Below are 23,713 nucleotides of genomic sequence, written 5' to 3' on the forward strand. Positions count from 1 at the left end.
GCCCCGCCGCGCGCCGGCAGCGGGCGGAGCCGGCGGGAGCGCCGCAAGATGGCGGCGTCTGGCAGCGGCGGCAGCCGGGCGGACAACGGCTACGGCAGCCACCAGCCGCGGCGGAGGAAGGGCCCGGGCGCCCTAGCCACGGCCTACCTCGTTATCTACAACGTGGTGATGACGGCGGGGTAAGGGGGCGGGCTGGGCCCGGGGGTGTGTGTGTGTGGGGGGTGTCTCCGTGTCAGGGGCGCGTCGTCCGTCTGCGCCCGGGCTCGCTGCGGTGCCCCCGGCCCCTTGACGCCCCTCTCCGTCCCCGGGGCAGGGGCTGCCGCTGTTCCGCCGGCCGCCGCCTTCCCCCGCACCGGGGAAACTTTCCCCGTGCCGGCTGACCGCCTGGAGGCGCGGGGCGGGTGGGCGGCCGGGCGCCTGCGGCGGTGGGTCGGGCTCCCCCCGGTGCCGCCGGGCTCGGCGGAGCCGTCCCGTGGGAGCCGGCGTCCCGGGGCTGCGGAGGGAGCCGCCGAGGGGGCCCGCTCCTGCCGGCTGCGGCCGTGTCCGTCCGTGTGTGTGTCCACACGCGTGTCCGTGTGTGTGTCCCCGCACGCGTGTCCGTGCCCGCCGTGCCCGCGGGTCCCTCGCAGGGCCGGGAGGACTTGCCGTGCGCCGCGGGGAGCGGGGCTGGCCGGGCTCGGGAGGTGTGCTGGGTCGCTGTGCCCTTCCTCTCCTCTGTCCCCGTCCTCCCCAGGAGCGCCCGGACCGGGAGCCCTGCCTGCCCGGGGTCGGTGAGCCCTGTCGCCCGCCCCGCTGCCCCTCGTGCTGTCAGGGGTCACGCCTCCCGCTCTGGATGACGCTGAAAAGCTACAACCAAAACTCTCTCTTGTGGCTTCTCAGGCTGGAGCTGCGGGGGGGGGAGGTTCTTGTGCGTGTCTATAAAGCTGCTTTGATGCTTTCTCGGTTCCCTCCATCCATCTCCGCACGCTCTGAGCATGACCGTGATGAAGGTTGGTTCCCCCAGCGTGTCCCCGGTGCTGCCCCGGGACGGCCGCAGCTCCTGGCTGTGAGCCCGCCCGGCGCCGGCCGGGCCCCTCTGTGGCCAGTCCTCCTCCACACACCCCTTCCAGAACTGACCGAGCAGAGCAGCACAAGTACGTGTTCTCTGGAAACTGCTGTCTTTTATAACGGACACCTGAATTTGCTCTGTCGTTTCTGATCCAGGTGCTTGCGTTAGGTCCCTGTGCTCACCTCCGCTGTGGTGTTGACTCCAGCACTTTTCAGTAGAAGTGAACCTAAACATGGGGAATTTATCTGTAGCAGTGGTTCAGAAGGCAAAGCTGTTACCTGTAGAGCCCCGTGAGATTTCCCCATAAACCCTTCAGCTGCTGTGTACTTGGGGTGAAGCCGAAAGCTGCTGCTCGTGCCACTTGAGCTCCTAACCCTGCTTGATGCTCTGCTCTTGTCCTGCGTAGCAAAACAGAGATGGGCTGGTTGGCGTGTTCTTGGGCGTAAAAATAGAAACAACCAGGGCTTCTCAAATTCACATAAAGGAGACTTTTTTTTCCTTTTTTTTTTTTTTTTTTTAAGAGGCTATAGTGTCTTATTGGAATCAAGATAAAAATATTTTGCAAGACTGAGGATATTTGGGAGGGAGGAGAAAAGAGCCTTTACAATGGATCCTGAATGAGCCTGTTATCCTACTTATCCGTTGGATCCTGGAAGGTGAGGAGTTAGGCAAACAGACCAGTTCCACTATTTTGGGGGAAGATGAGTATAGAATTAATATAGGTATGATTTATTGCAATAAGGCAATTGGACATGGTGATTCTTGTCTTAGCTGGTGGCAGCTGGTGCTGTTGCAGCTTATAAGATAGTTACGTGGAACAAAGGTAGCTGAGGGGAGAGCTCGGTTCTTGTAAGGTGCTCGTTACATCATTACCTAACAGGTGTGTTACTGAGAAGTGGAACTGCTAAGCAGATTTACAGCTCCATGGTGAGATTTGCAGGGTATTTCGCTTGGAGGGGAATGATAATTACCCACCAGTTTGATAAAAAAGAAGCTCTTGTTTCAGAAATACTAATTTCATGAGCAGTACAACACAGTACAAGTTGTCAGGACGTCTGTTTAGTTTAGTTGTGATGTCCCTGGACAATGTTAAGAAGTTAACCTCTATGAGCTCTTCTTCAAAGTATAAGCATTTGCCTGTTCATTGAGCTGCTCATATTTAATTCACATTTATACAATATCTCAAAAACCTGAGAGAGAAATTGCAGTATAAATGGAAAGTTGCTTTAAATGTCCTGAACTTTTTATTATGGCAGGCAAGTTCCTGAGCAGATGAAATTTCTATTTCCTCAGAAGAAAAAACAAATCCAAGTGTTAGAAACTCAGAAATAAATGGCATACATCTGTATTTAGCTTTCCATTGTCAGGTAAATCATTGACCACGATGTTACCTCCTTTCCTGATTTATACCAAATCTAGAGAATTCCAGTCTTGGGTGGGATGTGGCTTATAGTGCTTTGACATGGGCTGCTTTTTTTCTGGGCATGTTTATAATTAGATGATTTCTGCAATTTGAGGAGCTGCTGTAGGAATCCTGTGATCAGGGTTCAGATCTCGTCACTGCCAATGCCATTTTTTGGGGTAGGTCACTTAGGGCTCTGTTAACTTGTCTTCCAATGGGTGAGGATTTTGTGCTTCCCCTGAACACTGCTGAAATTGCACAATATACTATGTTGAGCTTAGGAAAAAAAAACAACAAAAAAACAAAAAACAAACCAAGACCAAAGCCAACCTCTATTAGTTGTTTAATTCTTTTTAAAAGACTTTGTAATTAGTTTTTCAGGAGCTGGTTGGCAGAAGCTCAGTTGTTCATATGAAAAGATAGATCCAAGCTGTTGGCAGTAATTGGTTACCGCTGTGTCTGTCAAGTGCTCAGACCTAATTTCTCAGCATTGCCTTGGAAGAAGAATTGAGAGAGGAAAATGCCAAAGATGTGAAGGTGCCCAGATGATGAAGTGATGCTGTAAAAGCACGTGGGATTTTTTTTTTTAAGTGTGTTTTGGGATTTTCTTTTACAAAAAGGTGGCTTTTAAACTGAAGCACACAGAGCTTTGTCATGCAAAAGCCAGTTAGCAGAGTAAATGTTTTAAAATCATAGTTGCCTTAGCTAATAGCTGTGTTTAAAATTGATCCAATAACAATTGAAAAATCTCAGCATAATTGTATTTACTTTGCATTTATGTTGACATAGCTAAAGAAAACATTGATTCTAAAAATAATAGAACTTGTTTCTAATTTTATACTGTAGTGCATGCAGTATATGGTTTTATAGTAGTACAATGGCTTTTGCAGGAGCAAAACAGTAGGAAAAAAATATCTCTCTGGGTTCCTAAATAAAGTTGCATACACTTACCATTTGATTAATGTTTGGGTGTTTTCTTTCAAAAAAGGGAGCAACATGACACAACAGGGAATAACCAGTCCTACACTTGATTCTCAGCTGTACTTATTCACTTTTTTATGACCATGATTCAAAGCTGTAGCATCTTCATTCTGTTGCATTCTTCAAACTTACTTTCCCATCGTGAAGTCATGTAGTGATGCCTGACCTGGCATAGGAAGCTCATTCTGGAGGCATAGTTGCAGAATAGAAATGATTTCTTAAAAACCATGGTTGACTGAAATCAGTGAATAATGGGGGGTGGGGGGATGGAAGGAGGGCATGCTGCTAGACTTGAGTGTAAATGTTTGATAAGCTGCTTTAAAATGTGATTATGTTTCTTATTTTAGTCAGGTGCCGTAACTGACTAGTACTTGTGGGTAGAAGTAGCTGATGGTGGTATGAACAACGAATTTCAAAAGGATTTCACTCAACAAGATAGTTCTTAATGTAATAGCTTTTGAATTTGCAGGTGTTCATGTTATCAGTGTTGAGCAAAGGGTGTTCTGAGTTGCAAGTTTTATTATCCGTCTCTTCAGTGACTGGTTGTTGAGAGGCAAAGTGCACTTTCTCCCTTTTCAGGTTCATTCACTTTGTAGCTTTGCATGATTGTCTTGCATAAACCATGCAGAACCTCAGTAAACTTTGCATAAGGAAACACCTTTTAATAATTTGTAAGAGCAATAAAGGGAATGAAACTGAGGATCTGAGCATGAAACTTGCTTATCAAGTCTGGGCAACTGAAAGTAAAACAGTAATTAAATTGTGAGTATGCAGTGTTTATTTTCCTTAGTTTGGATTAATCAAAGAGTGGGAGAGTTTAGCTTAAAGCTTTACATGCAAGGCTGTGGTAATTTAAGGGAGTGTAACTGCAGCTGGTAAGTTAGGTAGACTTCAGTGTCTAGGTCAGAGCAAGCTGGGAAAACTAACTTACAGCTTAGCTTCCATGTGACGGTGGTGCCATTTGCTGCCCTTTAAAACTTCTCAACAAATTTATTTTTCAGTTGATCTTCCCACTTTCATCTAGTCCTATTTAGTCATGGAGGCTGAAGAACCGTTTAAGGGTCAGAGAAGCAGGACAGAGGTACTCAAAGCTTCAACATGAAGTAGGCACAGCTTTTAATTTTGTGTGGATAAATGCTTTGATCTCTATTAAATGATTTTTGAAGGACAGTAATTCTATTTTTGAAAGAGAGATGTGGCCTTTGGGAATGGAAAGTACATTTTTTCTGGAGTCAGTGGTGCAGCAGGGAGGGTGGAGATGAGCGAGGGGCTGGAGCTTCTCTGGGAGCCACGCATTTCATCGGTCACTCGGTTAAGGTGGAACAGTCTGCAGGTGAGGACAGTTTGCCAGCACAGCCAAGAACTGGTGTCTTGTGCAACCTGAGAAGTTGCTCAGTTCAGCCAGGTTTCTCAACAAACATGAAAAATTTGGAAAAATACAGAAACTTGACAGATACAGGACAGTGTCAGCCTGCTCTGCTTTGCTGTTCTGAAAGAGAAGCAGTCAGTGTTGCAAGTGAGAGTGAGTGATACAATAGTGCTTACTGGTTTATTCTATGCTGGAGTCCAAATACCAAATTAATTTGATTTTTTTTTTGTATACAGCAGTTACTTGGCACATGTTTGTCTTTTGGTTTCACAAGACAGCTTTATCTGAAATAACTTGTTATTACTGACAAAAGAGGGCTTCTTTCCCATTGTCCATTTCTCTTCCCTACTCCTGCCACTTTTCTTTGGTGCTTATCATCTGAGAAATCCAGGCAGACCTGAAATACCTTTTTCTCAGTTGAGTAACAAATGTTGCTACAAACACAAACTTGGATGCCAGAGTTACTTATTAATGAAATATCTGAACTTCACAGTGTATTTCAAACAAATCTTACATTTGGGACAACATTTGTATGTACTTCATAAGACCTCAGCTAATGCAATACTTGTAGGCATCTGTTATGCTGTAAATTAAGACAATTTCTTCATCTTCTCTATTGCAAAACCACAGCTGCAGGTTTTTTTCCAAAGGGTAGAAAGCTAATACATAGTTATATATAACTATTTTCTGCATGTCTACACACACTTCCACTGAGGCTCACTCTTGTTAGCAGTGGCACTTGGTGACTGTTAGCACAAGCTTTGTAACAGCAGCTCTGGGTTTGGAGCGAGGTGGAAGTAAAGCAGGGTGGCATTAAGGGCAGCTCGGACGGGTGGTATTAAGAGTAGCAAGACAGGCAGGATGAGCCCTTCAGCAAAAAAAGTCTGGATTCCCACTTCTCATTGACTGACCCTTTCTCCCCATGTTTGCTACAAATAATTGGAAACTAAAGTGAACTGTAGATGCTAATTTCAAATGAAAAAGTGTTTGACCAGAGTGTAGCCACCTTAGTTTTGTGGCTTGTCCCACACTTCACTGAAGAACTTGCGAGGGTGTGAGAAATACTGACTCTTGTTGCAGAGAGTAGGCAAAAAGTATCTTCTGGACAGTTCTATACCTGTTGCTTTCTCAGATACCGAAAGAAGGATTCATGGTTTATCTGTATTTATGCTCTGCTTAATGTCTCCTTATCGTGGACTTTTTTCTCTCTTTCAGATGGCTTGTTATTGCAGTTGGTCTAGTTCGAGCATACCTTGCTAAAGGTAGCTACCACAGCCTTTACTATTCTATAGAAAAGCCCTTGAAATTCTTCCAAACTGGAGCTTTGCTTGAGGTAGGTGTAGTCTTCTTCCCTAGAGTTACTAGTATTGGCATGAGTGTTTTCTTTAGGAGAAAAAAGGCAACTTCGTTAGAAAGTGCTTTCTAGGTACATGTTTTTCATTAGCATTTATAGAGTGATTTGAAGGCAAGCATAAGAAACATGCCTCACAAATGTTGGATTTTTCATTTTAGCAAGTGGCAAGAGTGCCCACTGCCTGCTGTCTAGCTTGGGCAACACAGCTGAATATTAAGCTTCATCTTTGAAATAGGAGTATTGAACGTTAAGCTCTTGTAATGGAACTAAATGTATTTCTGAATTTCCTGATTTGAAATGTTAGTGATTTGCTTTTTTTTTCTTTTTTTGTTCTAGATTCTGCACTGTGCATTTGGTAAGCCTTCAAATTTCCAGTTTTATTATTTTTGTAGGAAACTGCAGTTTTAGCAATATATTGGCATTAAAAAGGTTACGGTCTGTGAAGTGCCAGATTTAATTCTTGCATAACACACTGATTTTTGCTTGAAGTACATTCCAATTTTTACTCAATAATCTGACAAGTTAAAATCACAAAAAGGAAAATTGTGTAACAATAACTTGACATTTTACTTTTGTCTAGATATTTCCAATGATACAAATCTTAGAGCAGTTTATAAATGTTTTATATTAGATCATTACTCTCCAGCTCTACATCCAATAATCTTCTGTACAAGCTGTCCTTCCTAAAAAAAAAATAATGAATTCTAGCTGGAAGTAATTTAGATTTTAAAAAAACCAAAACAACATTTCAAGCAGTAGAACTTTGCCTCCATCTGTAGAGCATAGATATGCATTGTAAAACAGGAAGGGGTAACAACTCCTTATCCCAGATTCAGCTTGGCTATAATGGAACTGTTTGGGAGGGTCAGAATTACTTGGGTTGGTAATGTTTGCTTGTGCTGTGAGGCAGGTTTGTTAGCTTGGTAGCAGGAACTCAACTGTGTGTAAGTGGCCTGGGATCAATGACAGTGTCATGGTTCAGTTAACGTGAAGAGTCTCTGGTGTGAGTGGCAGGACTGCATCTTGTCTGGTTTGTTAGTCGTGTGAGCAGGGAATGGTTTGACCTCAGTGTTACAGGTGCTTTGTTCATAGAACAGATGATGTGTGGCACTCTGCTGCATGCAAGCCAATGTGCTGTAAAAGGGAGCAGTGCTTGTCTGCAGAGCTTTGCTTAACTCTGGTTTTTGTAAACAATCCAGTCTTCACAAAGAGACAGTCTTATATTCAGGTAGGTGACCTTGTAATTTTAAATATAGGGGTTGAGCTCCCATTTGAACGTTTGCTAGCTGCTATCTAAAGACTAAGATGGCATTAAAGTTCCTAAACTTGCAAACCTGCTGTTGTTCACGTATGTACAATCTATCTGCATACTGCAGGTGTATCACTGGTACAAATAGTTTCATATTCCTGGGCAAAAGATCTATTTTTTTTAATAACCAAATGTGGTAGTTGCAAAACTTGAAAATGTGTACCTAAGTGTGTCAGCAGAGGGCAGTCTAATCCTGTACTTGATGGAGTAGTTCTGACCTTCCTGAAGAGTTCTTACTTTGGAAGTGTTACCTACAGTTTGTAGCTGGTGCACAGATCATCCCCAGAAATGAATGTTCATATACTCAAATTAATGTACAGGCTTCTCTGAGTAAACTATATGTATCATATAGTTGCCTATTCTGCCAAGATAGTCCTTCCAATGCTACTTTATTTTAGTAAATCTCAAATATTGTGGGTTTTTTTACCAGAACAAAACATACTTACATTTTAAACTTTTGTCAAAAATTAATCCCAGATGTGAAATTTTTGAAGTCTTATTTAACAAGTGGCTAGAAGGATAATTTAGGTCTCAGAGCACTGGAGAGAAAAATAAACCTTTCAAATAAAAGAGCTGTTTTACCATCGTAAGTCTATAATGATCTGCTGTTTTCTTAAGATAAACTTGTGTGCACATGCCCGTGTTTATTAGTACTAAAGATGACAAAGATTGTAAAAAATTAATTGGATTCTCTTGTCCACAGAAATCACAGAATAGCAGGATTGAGTCCTGTATTTCACCTTTCAAACTGGTGCAGAACAGCAAACAAGATGACTGTGCCAGCCTGTCTGTGTGCAAAGCTAATAATCCTGGCTCAGTTGATTTGAGATGTGGATCCATTTAGTCTGTGTTATCCTCAGTCACACAACTTAATATTACTGAAGGGAGCCATCAGCAGAATGCTGCAACATTTTATACCGTTGTAACTCTATATTTTTGCCTTCCTTAAAGTTTTTTACCAAAACCTCAAATATTTTAGTATAACTGCCCCTGGATTTTTTTTCCCTGTTAATGGAAGAATTTGTCAGCTAAATAAAACAAGATTTTTTTTGCACAGCTGGATGCACTGCTGCTGTCTGCTGTAGTCCTACAGACTCTGGTAGGAGTTTCTATGCAAGGAGAAATGGGAAACTTGCAGGTTCCTTTGTCCCTGCAAAACTAATTGCTGTAACTGGAGCTGTAATTCTCTGTCAGTAGAGGAGTTTATCAGTGACAGATGGGTTTTGTGTATCAGCATAAATTTCTCTCCGTATCTTTTCAGTAGAATCTGAAATATTAGCATCTGTGATGCAAGTTCTTAAAAACTGAAAGATTGATAGGGGCATGTCTGTATGAGGCATGGTTCTGAACAGAACTTTGACATGTGGCAAATATTTTAAAAAATTAAGAAGGTGAACTTCATAAATAGAGGAGGTAACATGTAGCCCTGAGGCGAGGAGAAGAGAATGAAGGACAGGCAAACGGAAAGTGAACATTCAATTCCTTGAATTGTGTAGCAGACAGAATCCAAGTATTTATGAATATCATGGAAGAGCTTCTGCCTGGAGGAACTTGGTATGAAAAGAGGTGATAGGAGCCACCCAAATGAAGAAGCAATAGTAGTACAGGAAGTTTGAGAAGGGAATGGAGAATGCCAGGAAGGGTTTGGTGAGTATGGTTCCAGCCTAGGGAATCACTAAAGTTCCATCTTTCCTACCACCCTCTGGTAAGCCACAGTTGGCACTGGTTGACTTTGCTTTAGACTGACAAGTTAGGAGAGATACAAGGAGTTGACCTGTAAGCTATACATGCAGCCTGTCCTCAGACAGGAACTCCCTGGGAGAGGGAAAGCACGTGTGGGGAGCTGGAAGGGTTCCCTGTGTAGGTGGGAGGATTAGTCCAAGATCTGGAAGAGGTTTGGGCATGGCTTACTTGCTGGTTGTCTCTAGACCTGAGCCCTCTGTCAGGCACCACTCTAGCATGTGCAGTGTTGGGTAAGGGGTGAAAGACATTTTTAAAAATACCAAGTTTAAAATGATCAGGTACCTTTTTTGATGCAATGGGGAAATAGTTAGAGGAAAGTAAAGTTTACATAGTTTGTAGCTGGTGAGTCGTTTATTTTGTTCTCCTGTTTTTGGCATAGATTGACGTTGTCTTGGCTGTAATGAAAAGCCTTATTTGTCTTACTTGGAAGATAATCTTCTACATGGTCTTTTTGGCTTATTTATAAATTCCTTTGCAGTAACATTAGTTTATCTTGCTTAGGGAGGGATGTTCTAAATTGTATAAAAGAAAAGGTCATTTATATCGTAGGAGTGAGCCTTTAATGACTACAGATTGTGGGATTTTATAGCACCCCCTTTTGTGTTGTCTGAGCAACAAATTCTGCCCTGTGATTTGCATTAGTTTTAGAAGCACTTTTTACTATATATTAGGAGTTGCAACTGCTTTTCCATTTGTCTTCATCATGCCATTGGAAGAAAACTTTATGCTGTGAAGTTCAGCAATTTTGTGTGATCTTGCAGTCTGAAACTATTCCTGCTCTGCCAGACCTTGCTTAGAACAACCAGTGAAATCTGCTTTCTTGAGAAAATCTTAGAAATGTTCTGTACCTACCAGTGCATCAGCTATTCCTTGAGTTTTGTTTTGTATTAAAAGTTGTATTCCCAGGAAGGAATTACAGTGTTTGTATCTATCAGAATATGGGCTAGATCAGTGTTTCTTCAAAGTAGCTTCACTTCTTACTTGCTGGTTTGGGGGATATACTGTGCAAAATATCTTAATTGGTTTTAATTTTGAAATCACAGTAATGAAGAGTATCTTGGATATTTTAACCAATCAGGGTTTATTTGAAAGACTGTATCCCAAAAGGTGTTTGATTGAAGTTATCTCATCTTACTGAGCTGTTTTGTGTATTAAGGAATGTGCTGTGATTACAGTGACTGATTGCTTTTAGGCTGTATAAACACACCACAGGACAGACTTCATACTCTCAAATTAAAATAAAATATTAAATGCTTTCCCTCCAAAAATTTCAAAAAAGCTGGACTTTGCTTTAGCTGTGTTTTGCTTCCCCACCTCCCACCCCAATAGTCAGAGATAGTTAACTAATTGCAACATATCTTCCAGGCATTGTTCCCTCTTCTGTTGTTCTGACTGCATTCCAAGTGATGTCAAGGGTTTTCCTGACGTGGGCAGTAACACATAGTGTAAAAGAGGTAAGTTAAGCTACAAAATAGATAGAAAAATTAATGACCCATGGTGAAAAGCAAGTGCTGATCTCTGTCTTATTTTCCTTAAAATTACTTCTGTTTGTATCTGAATGTGAAATTATTCATGTGAATTTCTGTGGATCAAAAGAAATAAAAATAAATCTGACATCTTTTCTTGACACTCAAATAGACTGAGTTCTGATTCTCTCACTATAAGACATCTAGCTCAGGCATAGATTTTTGCAGTCCTTCACTGAAAGTTAAGAGTTCCAGTGTGTAATATTCTGAATTTGGGACTCCCTGGTGCCATAATTAGTAGCAAAATATCCTCACTACTCCCTCTTTCATATACAATTTGCTTTCTTTACCATGGCCTGTGGAAGCTCCAGTTCAACTGTTTATGCACAGCAATGCCTGGATGTTCTCCATGATTGCTTTCTAGGGTAATCTTCTCTCTGTCCTTCGTTCAGTTTTGTTACATTCAAGCATAGGTGGGTTTGGGGATCTGCATGTTTTTTCTTATCACTTACCACACCAAATACTGCTGTACTTCATACAAATCTCTGCAGAGCCTTTTGGGAGCAATTTTATTTGAAAATTATTGACAGTTATTATAAAAGCTAAACATGCTTTAATTGATACCAGTAGTGCTGACTAACTCTTCCATGTCATCTGAATACTACATAGTAACTCAGACATGGTGCATCTGTGCTGTTACTTTAGCCAACCAATCTTACTGGTTTTCTTCTCATTAAAGAAGGAAATTAGTCTTGATGTCAGTGTCAGCATGGCTGCCTGAAGTAAATGATGGTCATCTAGTGTCATTGTGTGTGCAAGATCTTCTGTGACTTGGTATGGAGAATGTCTTAAGGAGCTTGTCTCATGACCAAGTCTTCAGGGAAACTGCTTTCTTCTCCTTACTCGTGTTATCAGAGCATCCATCCACATGTAGAGTAAATTAAGTCACTGTGGTCCCCCCTAATTAATAACCCTTTTTGATATTATGATGCTTGTTCATGTGGAGCCTTAGTTTCCTGCTATTTAAAGCAGAGGAATGGGATTTTTCTCAATAAACTCAAAGTCTTGTAAATACTTGTCTTCTGTATGGCTTTCACTTTTACTGCAAATAATTGTGCTCCAGTCTCTGTTAATTCACTGGAGACAAATACTACATTTTGAATCAAGAAAAGCTGTAATCCCAAGACATTACTTTTTAGATACACGCATAAAATATTTCTAAATCAATGTGCCTGTAGTTTTGTTACTTGTATGATGTTGGGGGTACCTGTTGCTTCATAGAGAACAGCAATGATCTGTTTTTATGAGTCGCCTCCTGGTTTTGAAGTAACACAAATGTTAAAGGTTGGATTGCATGGACTAGAATTATTCCTTGTGTTGTCTGTTAGGCATCAAAGGGAAGTCTGTAATAGGATTGTGGGTTAGGTTCTTCAAAACTTATGCCCACGTTCTCACTAGAGAACACCAGTAAAATGGGAGATGTGAGCAGCAAGTTCAGCCTAGCATTCAGTTCCTAACAAGGATTCTCTCAACAATACTACACACAGTTTTTTCCTCATGTTTTTGTGGTCTTTTGGTTAAAGTCTTGTGGGAGACTGTATTATGTGTTACTTTTTTTTTTTTTTTGTCTTGGAAAGTGGGCATAAGAATGGTAAGGAGGAATCCTGTGATGAGTTTTTCATCTGTGAATTACAGCAAATACATCAAATTAGGAGGTGGTAATCTGACCACTCCCCTTCCCCCCAACCAGAGAGCATGCATTCTTATCTGGGGAGATGTACTGGAAGTGTCACCAGTGTTCTACTTTCTCTAAAGGGCTGTCTGCACAAGTGAGCTCCATGGTGAAGTCCAGGATTAAATTCTCACACAGCTTTATGGAACTTGTAAGCTATGCAGTTGCATGATCAGGTTCTTGTAAAATAAAATGCAGTTTTCCTCTTTTAACTTTTTCAGTGAGACTTGTTCAGTATCTTGCTTTTCCAGACTGTTTTCATATATAATATGATTAAAAGGAGAAGCATCTGTATTGCATCCCTCCTTTCTGTCAGAACACACTTTTAGATATGTGATGTGATTTGAAGCATGCTTCTTGCCACTAACATGTTTGTGCTTTTTTGTTGAATTTAGTGCTCGTGTTGTTAAATTCAATATAGAAGTATTTATAATAAATGTTAAAGCATGGCAAATGTTAAAGCATTGGACACTTCTTTGAGTAGCAATGAGATTCCCTATGAGTAGCTGTGAGTAGGGCCTGGCTTGGACTTACAGGACTTGTAATTGTTTTGTCATTACATGGGAAAGGAATTGGTTTGGTGAATCTTACTGGTTTTCCTACAAATGAGGGATGACAATGAGCAGACTGGCATGAAGGGCTAGAAGAAAGTAGATATAGCAGGACAGAAAGTGCCCTTCAGTTCAAAGTTGTCATTTTGAATTTGTGTGAACAATGAGGTTGTCTGGTGACATCATGGCAGGTCTTCATAGAATTTTGTTCTGACAGATAATTCCACACCCAGTTCTGATGGGTGATTAAAAAATGCTGTCAGCAGGGATTTAATGCTTATCCAGTTGGGTGCAGTTACAATAAATTGCAGATAAGTGCAGAATATATTTAGAGGAACCTTTCTGGAACAGAGAGTCAAAAGGGTTGGTATGAAGACATGTACAGCATATTGAGCTGGTAATTAAGACTCCAGTATCTGCAGTTGTGAATTGACGTCTTCAATCAGTAGCAAAGCATACTTAAAAAGGGAAGAGCATCTTATGATATTTAAGGATATTTAAGTTATAGTAAACTAAGTTCATGGTGGAAAATTCAGAACTCTGAATGACTGGGTGAGCACAGTTGAAAAGCCTGATTCATCACTGCTTTACATCTATGTAAAATTTGAGTAATACTCTGTAACACATGTCTTTCAGACCCTTTGTGCCTGCTGTGAAGGGTGTTTTTTTTCTTTTTTCTTTTTTTTTTTTTAATTGATGTACCAGGGAACCAGTGCTCTGGAGGGAGATGAGCTGTTTCATGATCAGGGTTGCATAACGCTGCTGGTTTCTGCACTGGATTGGCTAATTATATTTTTAGCTGAATTTTTCTGCAAATATTTTCATAAATTGTTACTCTTTAATTTGGAGAAATCTACAGAATTTCCCTTTTTGTGCATAAGGAGACCAGTAAAAACTTCCTGGTTTTCTTTTTGTCAGTTCCCTGTTCTCATCTTTTGCTATGGATTCTGTTATATTATCATTGTCTGCTATTCATAGTATTGAAGATAAAACATTCTATTATTCTATAACCTAAATTATACTCAGGATCTTCCTTAATTATAAGTGGGTTGGAAACACAGGGCAAAAAATTATGCCTGTGATACGGCTGACCCTTATTAAGGCAGTTGGACATGAAAGTTGTAAATAAAGTGTAAAATGTGTTTTAACTTTGTCTAGCGCCTCCTTCAAAGACTGGCACGAAAAATAGAGGAAGCAAAATTGAATTCTGAGGGTATCATTTGACTTAGTGGTTTGTTAAGTTGCTACTTTTTATTGCTTGTGCTATCCCCAGGAGTCCTGTGATAGAACTGGATTGTAACTGCCAGATTTTTCTACTACCTGTGTCATACACTGTTAGCTTCACCGTTTCTTGTCCTTCCTCACACATTAAGTGCTACTTCAAGCCACACATTTTTGTTTGTTGGTTTTGCTGAATCCAGTTACAGAAAGAAGTGAGGTTATGAAGTACAGCTTGAAGTCTGTGACACACAGGTTTAGTTGAACTCACTAAGCTGCTACTCCTCATTTGACCAGAAGATGCAGCTCTGGAGTGCTTGTTAAGCATCTTGCTCCTTGGGAACAGCATCATACTGTTAACTTTTCTAGGTTGAGAACTCAGTCTTGCTTATAAAGCAGAACCCAAACTGCTGTAGCAATGTAAAAATAGACTTGGTCTCTTCTCTGAAAATCTTCAAATAAGTTTTGGATTTTTTTATTTTATGATGATGTAAAGGAGATTAATATATAAGCAGATTATTGGAGTTCCATGTAGGAAAAAAGGGCAAGGTGCATTTGCTGCAAAATGCAGTGAAAATGACTTGAAATGCTATACGCAGCAGACTGTAGATTAACAGCAGCTCTACGTTCCATGATACCCCAAGAGTCCTGTGTAAATCTTTTTAGGTTTTGTAGTCTGTAACAAAGTTTTTCATGGATAAGCCTTATGAGCATTTATACATGCAAATATATGATCAGTCTCCTCCTGCCCATCTATTTTTCTTGTTCCTTTTTTCATTTGTACTTTGTCCCAGATGAGTAGTGTGTATCACCCATGCCTACTGACTTCCTTTATCCTTTTCTTAAGCATTGGAGGAAAAAGGAAAATACAGACCCCTGTGATTGAGCTGTTTTTGTTCCCACAGTCCACTGAATTTGTGCTCAAGGTATTCATACAGCTGAGAATTCTGTTGAAGGGGAAGACTGCATAAAAATTTTTTGGTCTCTCAGGAGTTTGTATTGTGGATATGTGACCCCGTGTGCTTCATCCATATGAAGCTTAAACCTCATAATTATGCTCCCAAATCTAATAAATCTAGTAATTTTTATAAAAATTCATGCCTCTGAAGATTGACTTTCAAAATATGAAGGGAGTAAAAGCTTGTCTGAAAGGTGTAAAGCAGTGAAACATAGTAATGCCTTGAGTATAACATTAGAGAAACTTGCTGGATACACTAAGCAGAAAAAGGAGCAAGGAAAGGTAAAGCAGGTCAAGCTTACCTGAGATGAGACAATCTGAACTTGTTTCTTCTCTCCTTCCAGCCTGTGTCCTGGTGATAGCTCTTTTGCTGCTGCTCAAAATCAGGACCCGGTTTCTCATCTGTAGAGAGGGGAAAACAGTGCTTCAATTCAGAAGTAGCATGGACTAGGATCAGAACATCCAGTCTGAAACAGATATTGAGAGTTTGGCTAATATCTTAGTATCCTTTCTGCTTGCTGCACTAGGAAGCACTCATAGGACCAAAATAGAAGCTGGCACTGTATAGCAATGGGGAGAGTTATGAGTTGTTCTCAGCATTTCAGGGATTTCTTGTACTAATTTACCTTGCATAGAATGAGAGATCTTAAGTTATCTGACGAGCAAGCAGAGCTGTTCTTAAGCAACTAAAAAAATACGAAGCATGATAAGGGTTTTTACTGTTACTAATGTTGCTTTTAAGCTCCTTCTTGAAGTCTGTTCTCTAAAATGATGTGGTAAAGCAACCTGTGGGGATTGATTTCTTTGAAGCTTTCTTGGTTCTGGAAAGTAGTTAGTAATGCTTGAATTAATACAGAGGGGTTTTTTTTTCTCTTACAGGTACAAACTGAAGACAGTGTCCTGTTGTTTGTGGTGGCCTGGACAATCACTGAGATAATTCGTTATTCTTTTTATACGTTTAGCTTGTTAAACCATCTCCCTTATCTCATAAAATGGGCCAGGTAAGGTGGCTTCATGGAAATCGTAGCCCTAAAGCACTAATTCAACAGGAATATTGATGTTGTAAAATAGTGGCAGAACAAGAAAAATTCTACCTTAAGGTAGTCCCCCTGTTGTGAATGTGATTTCCTAGCTTCTTTCTAGCAGATTTCTAGGTTAAAAAGTTACATTGTTGCACTGTAAGCTGAAAGAGTAGCTTGCCAGAACTCAGTGGCATTTAGGAAGTATTTGTGTTTATCAGAAACTGACATTTAACAGCAAGGGGTAACAGTAAGTAAACTGACATTTAACAGTAACCCTTGAATCCAAGTGCTGTACTTGAAAAATGTGTAAGCTCATTGATTAATATCAACTGTGTTTGATCCCATTTTAACTATTGTAATAACCTCTACCAAAGAGTTCAGGAATCAAAGTAACAAAGTATGGGGTGGGAGAGAATAGTTTTGAGAACAGTTTTCAGATTCTCAGAGGTAATCTTTAATAGTTTATAATACCAATAATAATTCAAACTGCTGATTTGAATACTTATTTTACAATAATGTTCACATCTTGCCATGCTCAAATCATTTAAGAGCTAAAGGAAGTAAATGTTAAGTTGAGAATTTAAAATTTGAATGTTAATAGATGTTTGGTCAGAGTTTGTCATAATTTTTAATCTTTTCTGTTCATGTTTTTTTTTCCTAGGTACACTTTGTTTATAGTATTGTATCCAATGGGAGTCTCAGGTGAATTACTGACAATATATGCTGCATTACCCTTTGTCAGGCAGTCTGGCTTGTATTCCATTAGTTTACCTAACAAGTACAATTTTTCTTTCGACTACTATACGTTCCTGATCCTGGTTATGATCTCTTACATTCCAAGTAAGTATGAGTTTTTTAGTTGCTTGGGTTTTTTTAAGAATAAAAGCTGTAATAGAAAAAAATAATAATTGTGGGATTAGTATAACATAAACCTGACTAATTTCACAAAGTTAATTTTGAAAATTATCTAAATAAAAAAGAGCTAAAACTGCAGGTATTGCTTTCTACCAACACCAGCAAAACAGTAACACACATTTTTTCTCTTACACTTGGAATATTAAAGAACTGTGGTACTTCTTAGCAAATGCTGATATCTTCATCTTTTTCCCCCACTTACAGACTTCTAGGGGAACAAAGTTAAACCAGCTTTTTAAAATTGAGTTATTTATCAGAAGTAAGAACATTGCTTTTGTATTAGTGGGTAGGGAACAATTTCTGTTGAATTAAATTGAGTTGGCATTATCTCTGGTTGATGTTTCTAGAGACAGAATGAAGATTTGCCTTTGCTGCTTTGAAATGGGGAATAGGAACACAGAGGCCTTTAGCAAATGTAAATGTGCAAATAAAGTCTAACATGCAGAATAATGTAGTGATGATGTTGCTGCTCTTTCCTATCTCTCCAGCTGTCGTTATATTAACCTATTTTTTTCTCAGACTATTAAACCATATTCCAAGTTTTAAATTTGAGTAGTGTGGATGTCTTGATGACAAGCACTTGCACTCAGGGAACCATCTTGTAATTCTGATATCAAGGTTAATAAGTTTTTTCAATTGTTCTTAAAAAAACCATAACTTTTCTTGCATTTTTTTTCTCCTGGTTCTTCCCCTCCATAAATGGAGATATTACTAACTCCAAGAAGCCAGAATTATATCTTTTGGTTCAGTCAAAATAAGCACAAGTATTAATTACTTCTTGTGCAGTTGTTAGATCACAGTTAACAGGGGTCAAGTAACATTTTTAGCCCTTTTCTCCATTAAAATTGCTCTTTCTTCAGTGAAGTATTTTCTATGTGTTTTTAAAATTTATTATTTTTTTAATTATTTTTGTGGATTGGTACATTAACTCTGAGAACCAACTGCTTGGACTCAGTCTTAAATGCCTTTTTAGATGAAGGTATTCTTGAGGTAGAAGAAAAGCAACATTCATTGCAGTCATTGATTGTACCATAGCTCAGTTGTTCATACCTGAAAGATGCCTATGCAGGAGTTAAACCTTCTGAACCCTCTGAAAATCTTGGAAATTTTGGAAATGTTAGCATCTCAAGGAAAGGAAGCTTTGAAAACTGTTGTTAGAAATGGAGTTTTTACAGTCTTGATAGTTGTGCCTTACCATTTACCTCACTTTAAATCTTTAATATAGTACTTGTCAGTTAAAACTGACATCTTTCTAGAAAAGATGTCATTAAATTCTTTGCATAAAATAGATCCCAGATACTTAGACTTCTAATGGACAAACCTCGTCCCTATTCTGTTATGTCTCTGGACAGATGTACTCAGTCCTCAGGACTAGTGGAGTGCATTGGGATGGAGGGGAAACAATCAGGAAGTGAACATAGGGTAAAGGAAGCAGAAGGAAAAAATGTTGGCCTGAAAAAAAAATAGTACACACATTAAATAGACTTTGGCCTATGTTTATGATGGACACTTTGCATTTGTAAGTTATATGATTTTGGCTGATGCTGACCTTGTTTAATTTTCATATGGTTCACAGAGGTTCAATGTCTTGTGGCAATTTTAGCTTTTGCTGTTTATTTATGAACGTCCTGCATCCCCTGTTTTTTCTGCAAAAAATACTGTGTAATGTAGTCTTAGAAACAGGAGCAGAAAAAGTTTTTCATGGAGGATAAAGAGAGAGGAGATGAAAGAGGCACCGGTTTGTATGGGGATCCCAAAACAACGACACTAGAGATATCACAGAATGTTAAGGGTTGGAAGGGATCATCACATCCAACCTGCCAGAGCAGGACCACCACACAATCTAGGGCAGGTCACTCAGAAATGCATCCAGATGGGTCTTGAAAGTCTCCAGAGAAGGAGACTCCATAACTTCTTTGGGCAGCCTGTTCCAGTGCTCTGTCACACTCACAGTAAAGAAGTTTTTCCTCATGTTGAGGTGGAACTTCCTGTGTCTGGAAACTTCATTATTTCTGAAGGGATTTTTCATCCTTACAATGTATTTTCTTTCTATTGGGTGTGTGCAATTCAGGAAATTTTTGTCATTCTGCTTGTACATGCAGAGTTAAATATAGCATTTTGCATTTAATTAAAATTCTGGATGCTCTAGCAAAAAAATAAATAGTACCCAAGGCCTAAGGACAGAATCAGTTATGCTTTTTAAAGAATACAAAGCAATAGATGACTTGACTGGGAAGCAGATAAGCATGTTTTGTTTTAATAGTGAACTGGTGACCTTGAGCATGTGACTGTGCATCTTATACTTACATGGAAGCCTCAGTTTGTACTTTATTTACTTTCATCTGTTTTCTCTTCAGTCTTCCCTCAGCTGTATTTTCATATGCTGCGTCAGAGGCGAAAGGTGCTCTCCCACACTGAAGAACACAAGAAGTCAGAGTAATTTCAGCTTTTTTCAGAACTTTTCAAACATCAAAATGCTGCAGATTTTCAATACCCAGCACATTTATAAAGAACATACCAGGATAAAATAAGTCAGAGGTAAAAGACCAATAATTTAGCAAGAATAACCAATAAAACTGATGTCACTGAAATTCCATAATGTAAAACACTGAAATAATTTTCAGCTTGCAGTGCTTTGGAAAACTTAGACTTTATATGGCTTGGCAGTTAGCCTTTTCCTTAAATGATGTGCTAAATGGTTTTCATTTATTACTAAATGCCTGAAGGTTGCAGTATGAGTGATAAAGTTGTACCCACTAAATGCTTGAATTGGGATTATATTACTGATACATTTTGTTTTTTAAGTGCTTGACTGCATGCCAGAAACTATGTATTGCTATGAAAGCAAACAATATGCTCTGGAATACTTTAGGGTTTTGTCAGAGACTCCAGTGGACAATGTAATCCAGGCAAAGTATTTGAATTTAGGAAGGTAGGTGGTGTATTTAAAAGGTGATGGGAACAGTAATAGGAAACCAATTATGGGAAATGAGGGGAATGTGGTTCTTTAGGAATTTAAACAGTAGGGTGTCTGACCAGTGGGTTCTCTAAAGATCTTGTTTAAGCTGATTACTCAAGTGCTAATGTTAATTCAGAGGCTATAATGCTTATCTCAAACATTAAAACTCCTCTAAGTACTGCATCCCTGGATACTTTATTAAATATTTTTAAGAAGAAGTAATACTAACCCTAGTATTTCTAGTGGTAATCAGTAATAATTCTAAATGATGTAATGAGGCAGGTCTCCCAGGAACAGGTGCAGTTTCCCTTTTTTACTTTATCATCTCTAATCACTGTCCACTGTTTCAGTGGTGCTTATCTTTCAGTGTTGAGGACTGTTTTGACTATTGTGGAATAATTTGAGAGGCTTGTTCCTCACCCTGACTTTTCTGAAGTAACTAGTACATATCACTTTGGCACATCCAAGCAGGCAGTTCCAGGCACTCAGCTTCTGCAATGTTGCAAAGTCATAAGCTCCTATTTTTAAAGCAGATTATCTCATGAGTTACATGCTGCTTTTACAGATGGGACAAGCCTTCTCTCTTCTGCTCTTCTGAAAGAACAGGAGACTGTAGAAAGTTCAGTTTTCCTAGGTGGTTTCACTGGATTCTCAGGCTAAGCCTTCCCTTGGGAAGGTAATAGAGAAGATGAAAGAACTGAGAAAACTTGTGGGGAGGTGGAATGCACTAATGCTGTGTGAGCAGTGCCCAAGTTATGAGCCAGCTGTTGATTGGGATTGGCAGAAGAATGGAAGGGACAAAGAGAGCAGGGAAGTGAACAGATACCCAACAAAGGCAAAAGGAAATGTAGTTAGTGTCAGTATTTCTGAAGAATGTAATCTAAAAGATCTGATTCCCTGATGTACTGACATTAATGGTTATTGTTGATGCTCAGCTCCTGAACTTTTCTTGATTTGATTTCTGTGCCCAAATAAAAGATTTGGTTTCAAATTTGTTGGTCCAATTTGCAGAAAAAAATACATCTGTGTAATAATCTTATCTGTAGTAAGCTCATAGCTCTGTTGATGAGGATACAGTACAGATCTGTATTAGATAGCACTGGCTTTACAGAACAGCTGAGACAGCTGCCAGTAGGGAGAAGGCTTGTGCAACTAATGTCTTTACTGAATAAGCTTTATTATGGAATATCTACTTCAATTGGACATACTAATTTACCACACAAATGCAAATAAACTACAGCCTTTTAAAAGAAAACAGGGTTACTTTTAAAAGAAAAAGAAATTGCTTTGATTCTAAGAAATTTTGTCAGCAGAGTGGATTTCAAAATGTTATGAAGTGTGAACATGCAGTTAGTATGTACAAGAATCCCAGCACTTCAGTTTGCAGTGCTTTTTCAAGTTTAGCTTTTGTGGAAACCACTGGAAAGTGATCTAGAGTAAGAACAGTGTGCAGTGCCCTAATGCTGTTTGGGTTTTTCCCTGATACTGAATTCAGTCACGCATATAGGTTTTTTCCTCCTCAGAAAAGAATTAACAAATTTCCCCTCATCTGTCAATGAAATTGTAATGTGGTTTATGTGAACTTTATAATAGAAATTTTACTTAGTACTCTTTGTTGCAAACCTAGAGTGTTGTTTTCCCACAGGCTATTTATTTGGCTTGCATGTTTTCCACCAGCATCACTAGACTTCTGCAGCAGACCTGTTTTCTGCTTTGGTAGTCTTTGTGTTGTGTGCATTGGTTCAGTCAACAATACTTTATGTTCTACCATGCTGGCCTTGTCCAAATTAGTTACTACCCTCTGAAAGACCAATGTTCTTACCAGTGTATAGTTTACAACTGGAATTGTAGAAATGTTCATATTGTAAATTACAGTAAGATGCAGGTTACAGTGCAGGTAATTGTAATTTTTCCACAATGTGATGTTTCTATCAAAGGTGGAATTTTTTAATTATCAGTAGAAGGTTGGCATTTGTGTGGACCAATCTGCAATGTCATCTTAAAACCTATCTTTCAGTTTCAAAGTTTCATGAGTATACATCAAATCATAAATTTTGATGTATATTTATGTCAGTGAAACTTAGGTGAAAACTATATACAGTCATTTTTGTATTTTTTTCTATGTTGTGAAGAATAAAATTGTAATTTTATAAGTCTGATTCACTAAGATTATTATAAGTTAAATGTATTTTTTGTATATTTAGGAATCTGGTATTACCTGGAGCTCTGAAAGATTAAGCATAGGCTTTTTATGCATGTTTGGAAGATATTTCTACTTGATAATGCAGTGAAATGGTTTGTATGCTAAAATACTAGTAGGTGTTTTTGTCTTGTGAAATTGATTCTGTGCTCTCTGCCTGGATTTGGCCTACTGATCAGTGATACTAATTGCTATAATCCAAATAAAATAATTCTCAACAAAATATGTTGTATTGTTACTGTTTAAGGAACAAAAGCAGATACTTTGTAAATGTGAATTAGGGCTGTATTTTTATCCATTTATATATAATATGTACCTTGCAATTTACCAGATTTCTTGGTGTGCTTAACTTGTGAGCTCAAGCAATAGAATTGAGCAACTTCAAAGTGTAAAGGATGCTCTGCTTTCCACTTTTAAAAGTTATTCGTAACAGTGTTAACTGACTATGTTAACATTCAAACTTACAGCTTCCTGAAGGATTCTTAATAGAATGCAAGCTCTCTGTTCTCCTGTTGTTATCTGTACTGTAGATGGTGATGGTTTTCTGCAAAAAGAAAACTGTGAGTATTATGAATATAGTGGAATGCTTAACTAATGCAACAGAATACTTCAGATTTCATTTACTAAATAGAATGTCTGCTGCCACAGCAACGTTCCTAGCATTTTTAACACTTCCCAAGAGATACTTAAATACTGTGTCTAGATGCCATTAATGCTCACAAATAACAAGCTACAGTCCTCTAATAGGAACGGAGTAGTAGTTGCAGAGTGAGTGCTGTTATTTGAGGCATATGCTTGTCATAAGATTGCACAACTACAGTGATTTTTCTTGTTTGATTGCAGACAGGATGAAATAATGTTGTCATGCCCAGCATCAGCACGTGTCCTACACATGATAGCTGTGACTTAGCAATACTGTGTAATTAAACACTTCTCTCTGAAATGTTATACTGTGAGGAGTGCTGCTGAGCTCCATTTGTGCCTTAAAATAACTGTTGCTGGTTATGTGTGTTTCCTCTTGGCATTTTGAAAACAGGATGTGTGGAAACGATTTGAAGTTACCTAGGTTAACATTAAAAAGTCTGGAAAGCATAAAGTTCTCTGTAAGCAAATCAATTTCACAATAGAATTTAAGGTTCATCTTAAAGCATTGGTAGTTCTTGAGGTAAGACTTGAGGAAGGATCTGTACTAGTGTGCTGAGTATAAAATAAGATGTATCTGTGTGGTTCAGTTTCATTTGGTATGAACTGAGCGTTTCTAGAAGTGGGATTGATTGACTCAAGCCATCGGACTGCCCGAAACTTCCATTCAGTACTGAGTGGCTTCTAAATTCTGCTTCCCATCTCCTAAACTAGTATTCTTCCACAATAGTCTAGTGTGAGAATTATTAAAGCTTCTGTGGTGGTTTCTGAAGGCTACCTTGAAGCAGTTGAAATTAAAAATGGGGAGGAAAAATTTAAAACTCTTTAATACAATTGGTCACTG

The 23,713-nt window shown here is 39.1% G+C and overlaps 1 protein-coding gene across 3 annotated transcripts; it reads left to right on the forward strand.

The window, feature by feature from the left end:
• Positions 1–22,450, forward strand: HACD2 (3-hydroxyacyl-CoA dehydratase 2). 3 transcript variants are annotated; one of them, XM_051623587.1, is made up of 7 exons: positions 1–179; positions 6,016–6,133; positions 6,491–6,509; positions 10,572–10,660; positions 16,011–16,132; positions 16,815–16,993; positions 19,426–22,450. In XM_051623587.1, exons 1-7 carry the CDS (start codon positions 49–51, stop codon positions 19,506–19,508), a joined length of 741 nt encoding a protein of 246 aa, XP_051479547.1. In that variant the 5' UTR covers positions 1–48; the 3' UTR covers positions 19,509–22,450. The 3 variants fall into 3 exon arrangements, with proteins under 3 accessions (XP_051479547.1, XP_051479548.1, XP_051479546.1); XM_051623586.1 differs by lacking the exon at positions 1–179 and adding an exon at positions 4,111–4,193; XM_051623588.1 differs by lacking the exons at positions 6,016–6,133; positions 6,491–6,509 and having other exon boundaries at positions 89–179.
• Positions 22,451–23,713: the final 1,263 nt, after the last annotated feature.

The sequence above is a fragment of the Apus apus genome, chromosome 6 (genome assembly GCF_020740795.1).
Source record: "Apus apus isolate bApuApu2 chromosome 6, bApuApu2.pri.cur, whole genome shotgun sequence".
Classification (NCBI taxonomy): domain Eukaryota; kingdom Metazoa; phylum Chordata; class Aves; order Apodiformes; family Apodidae; genus Apus; species Apus apus.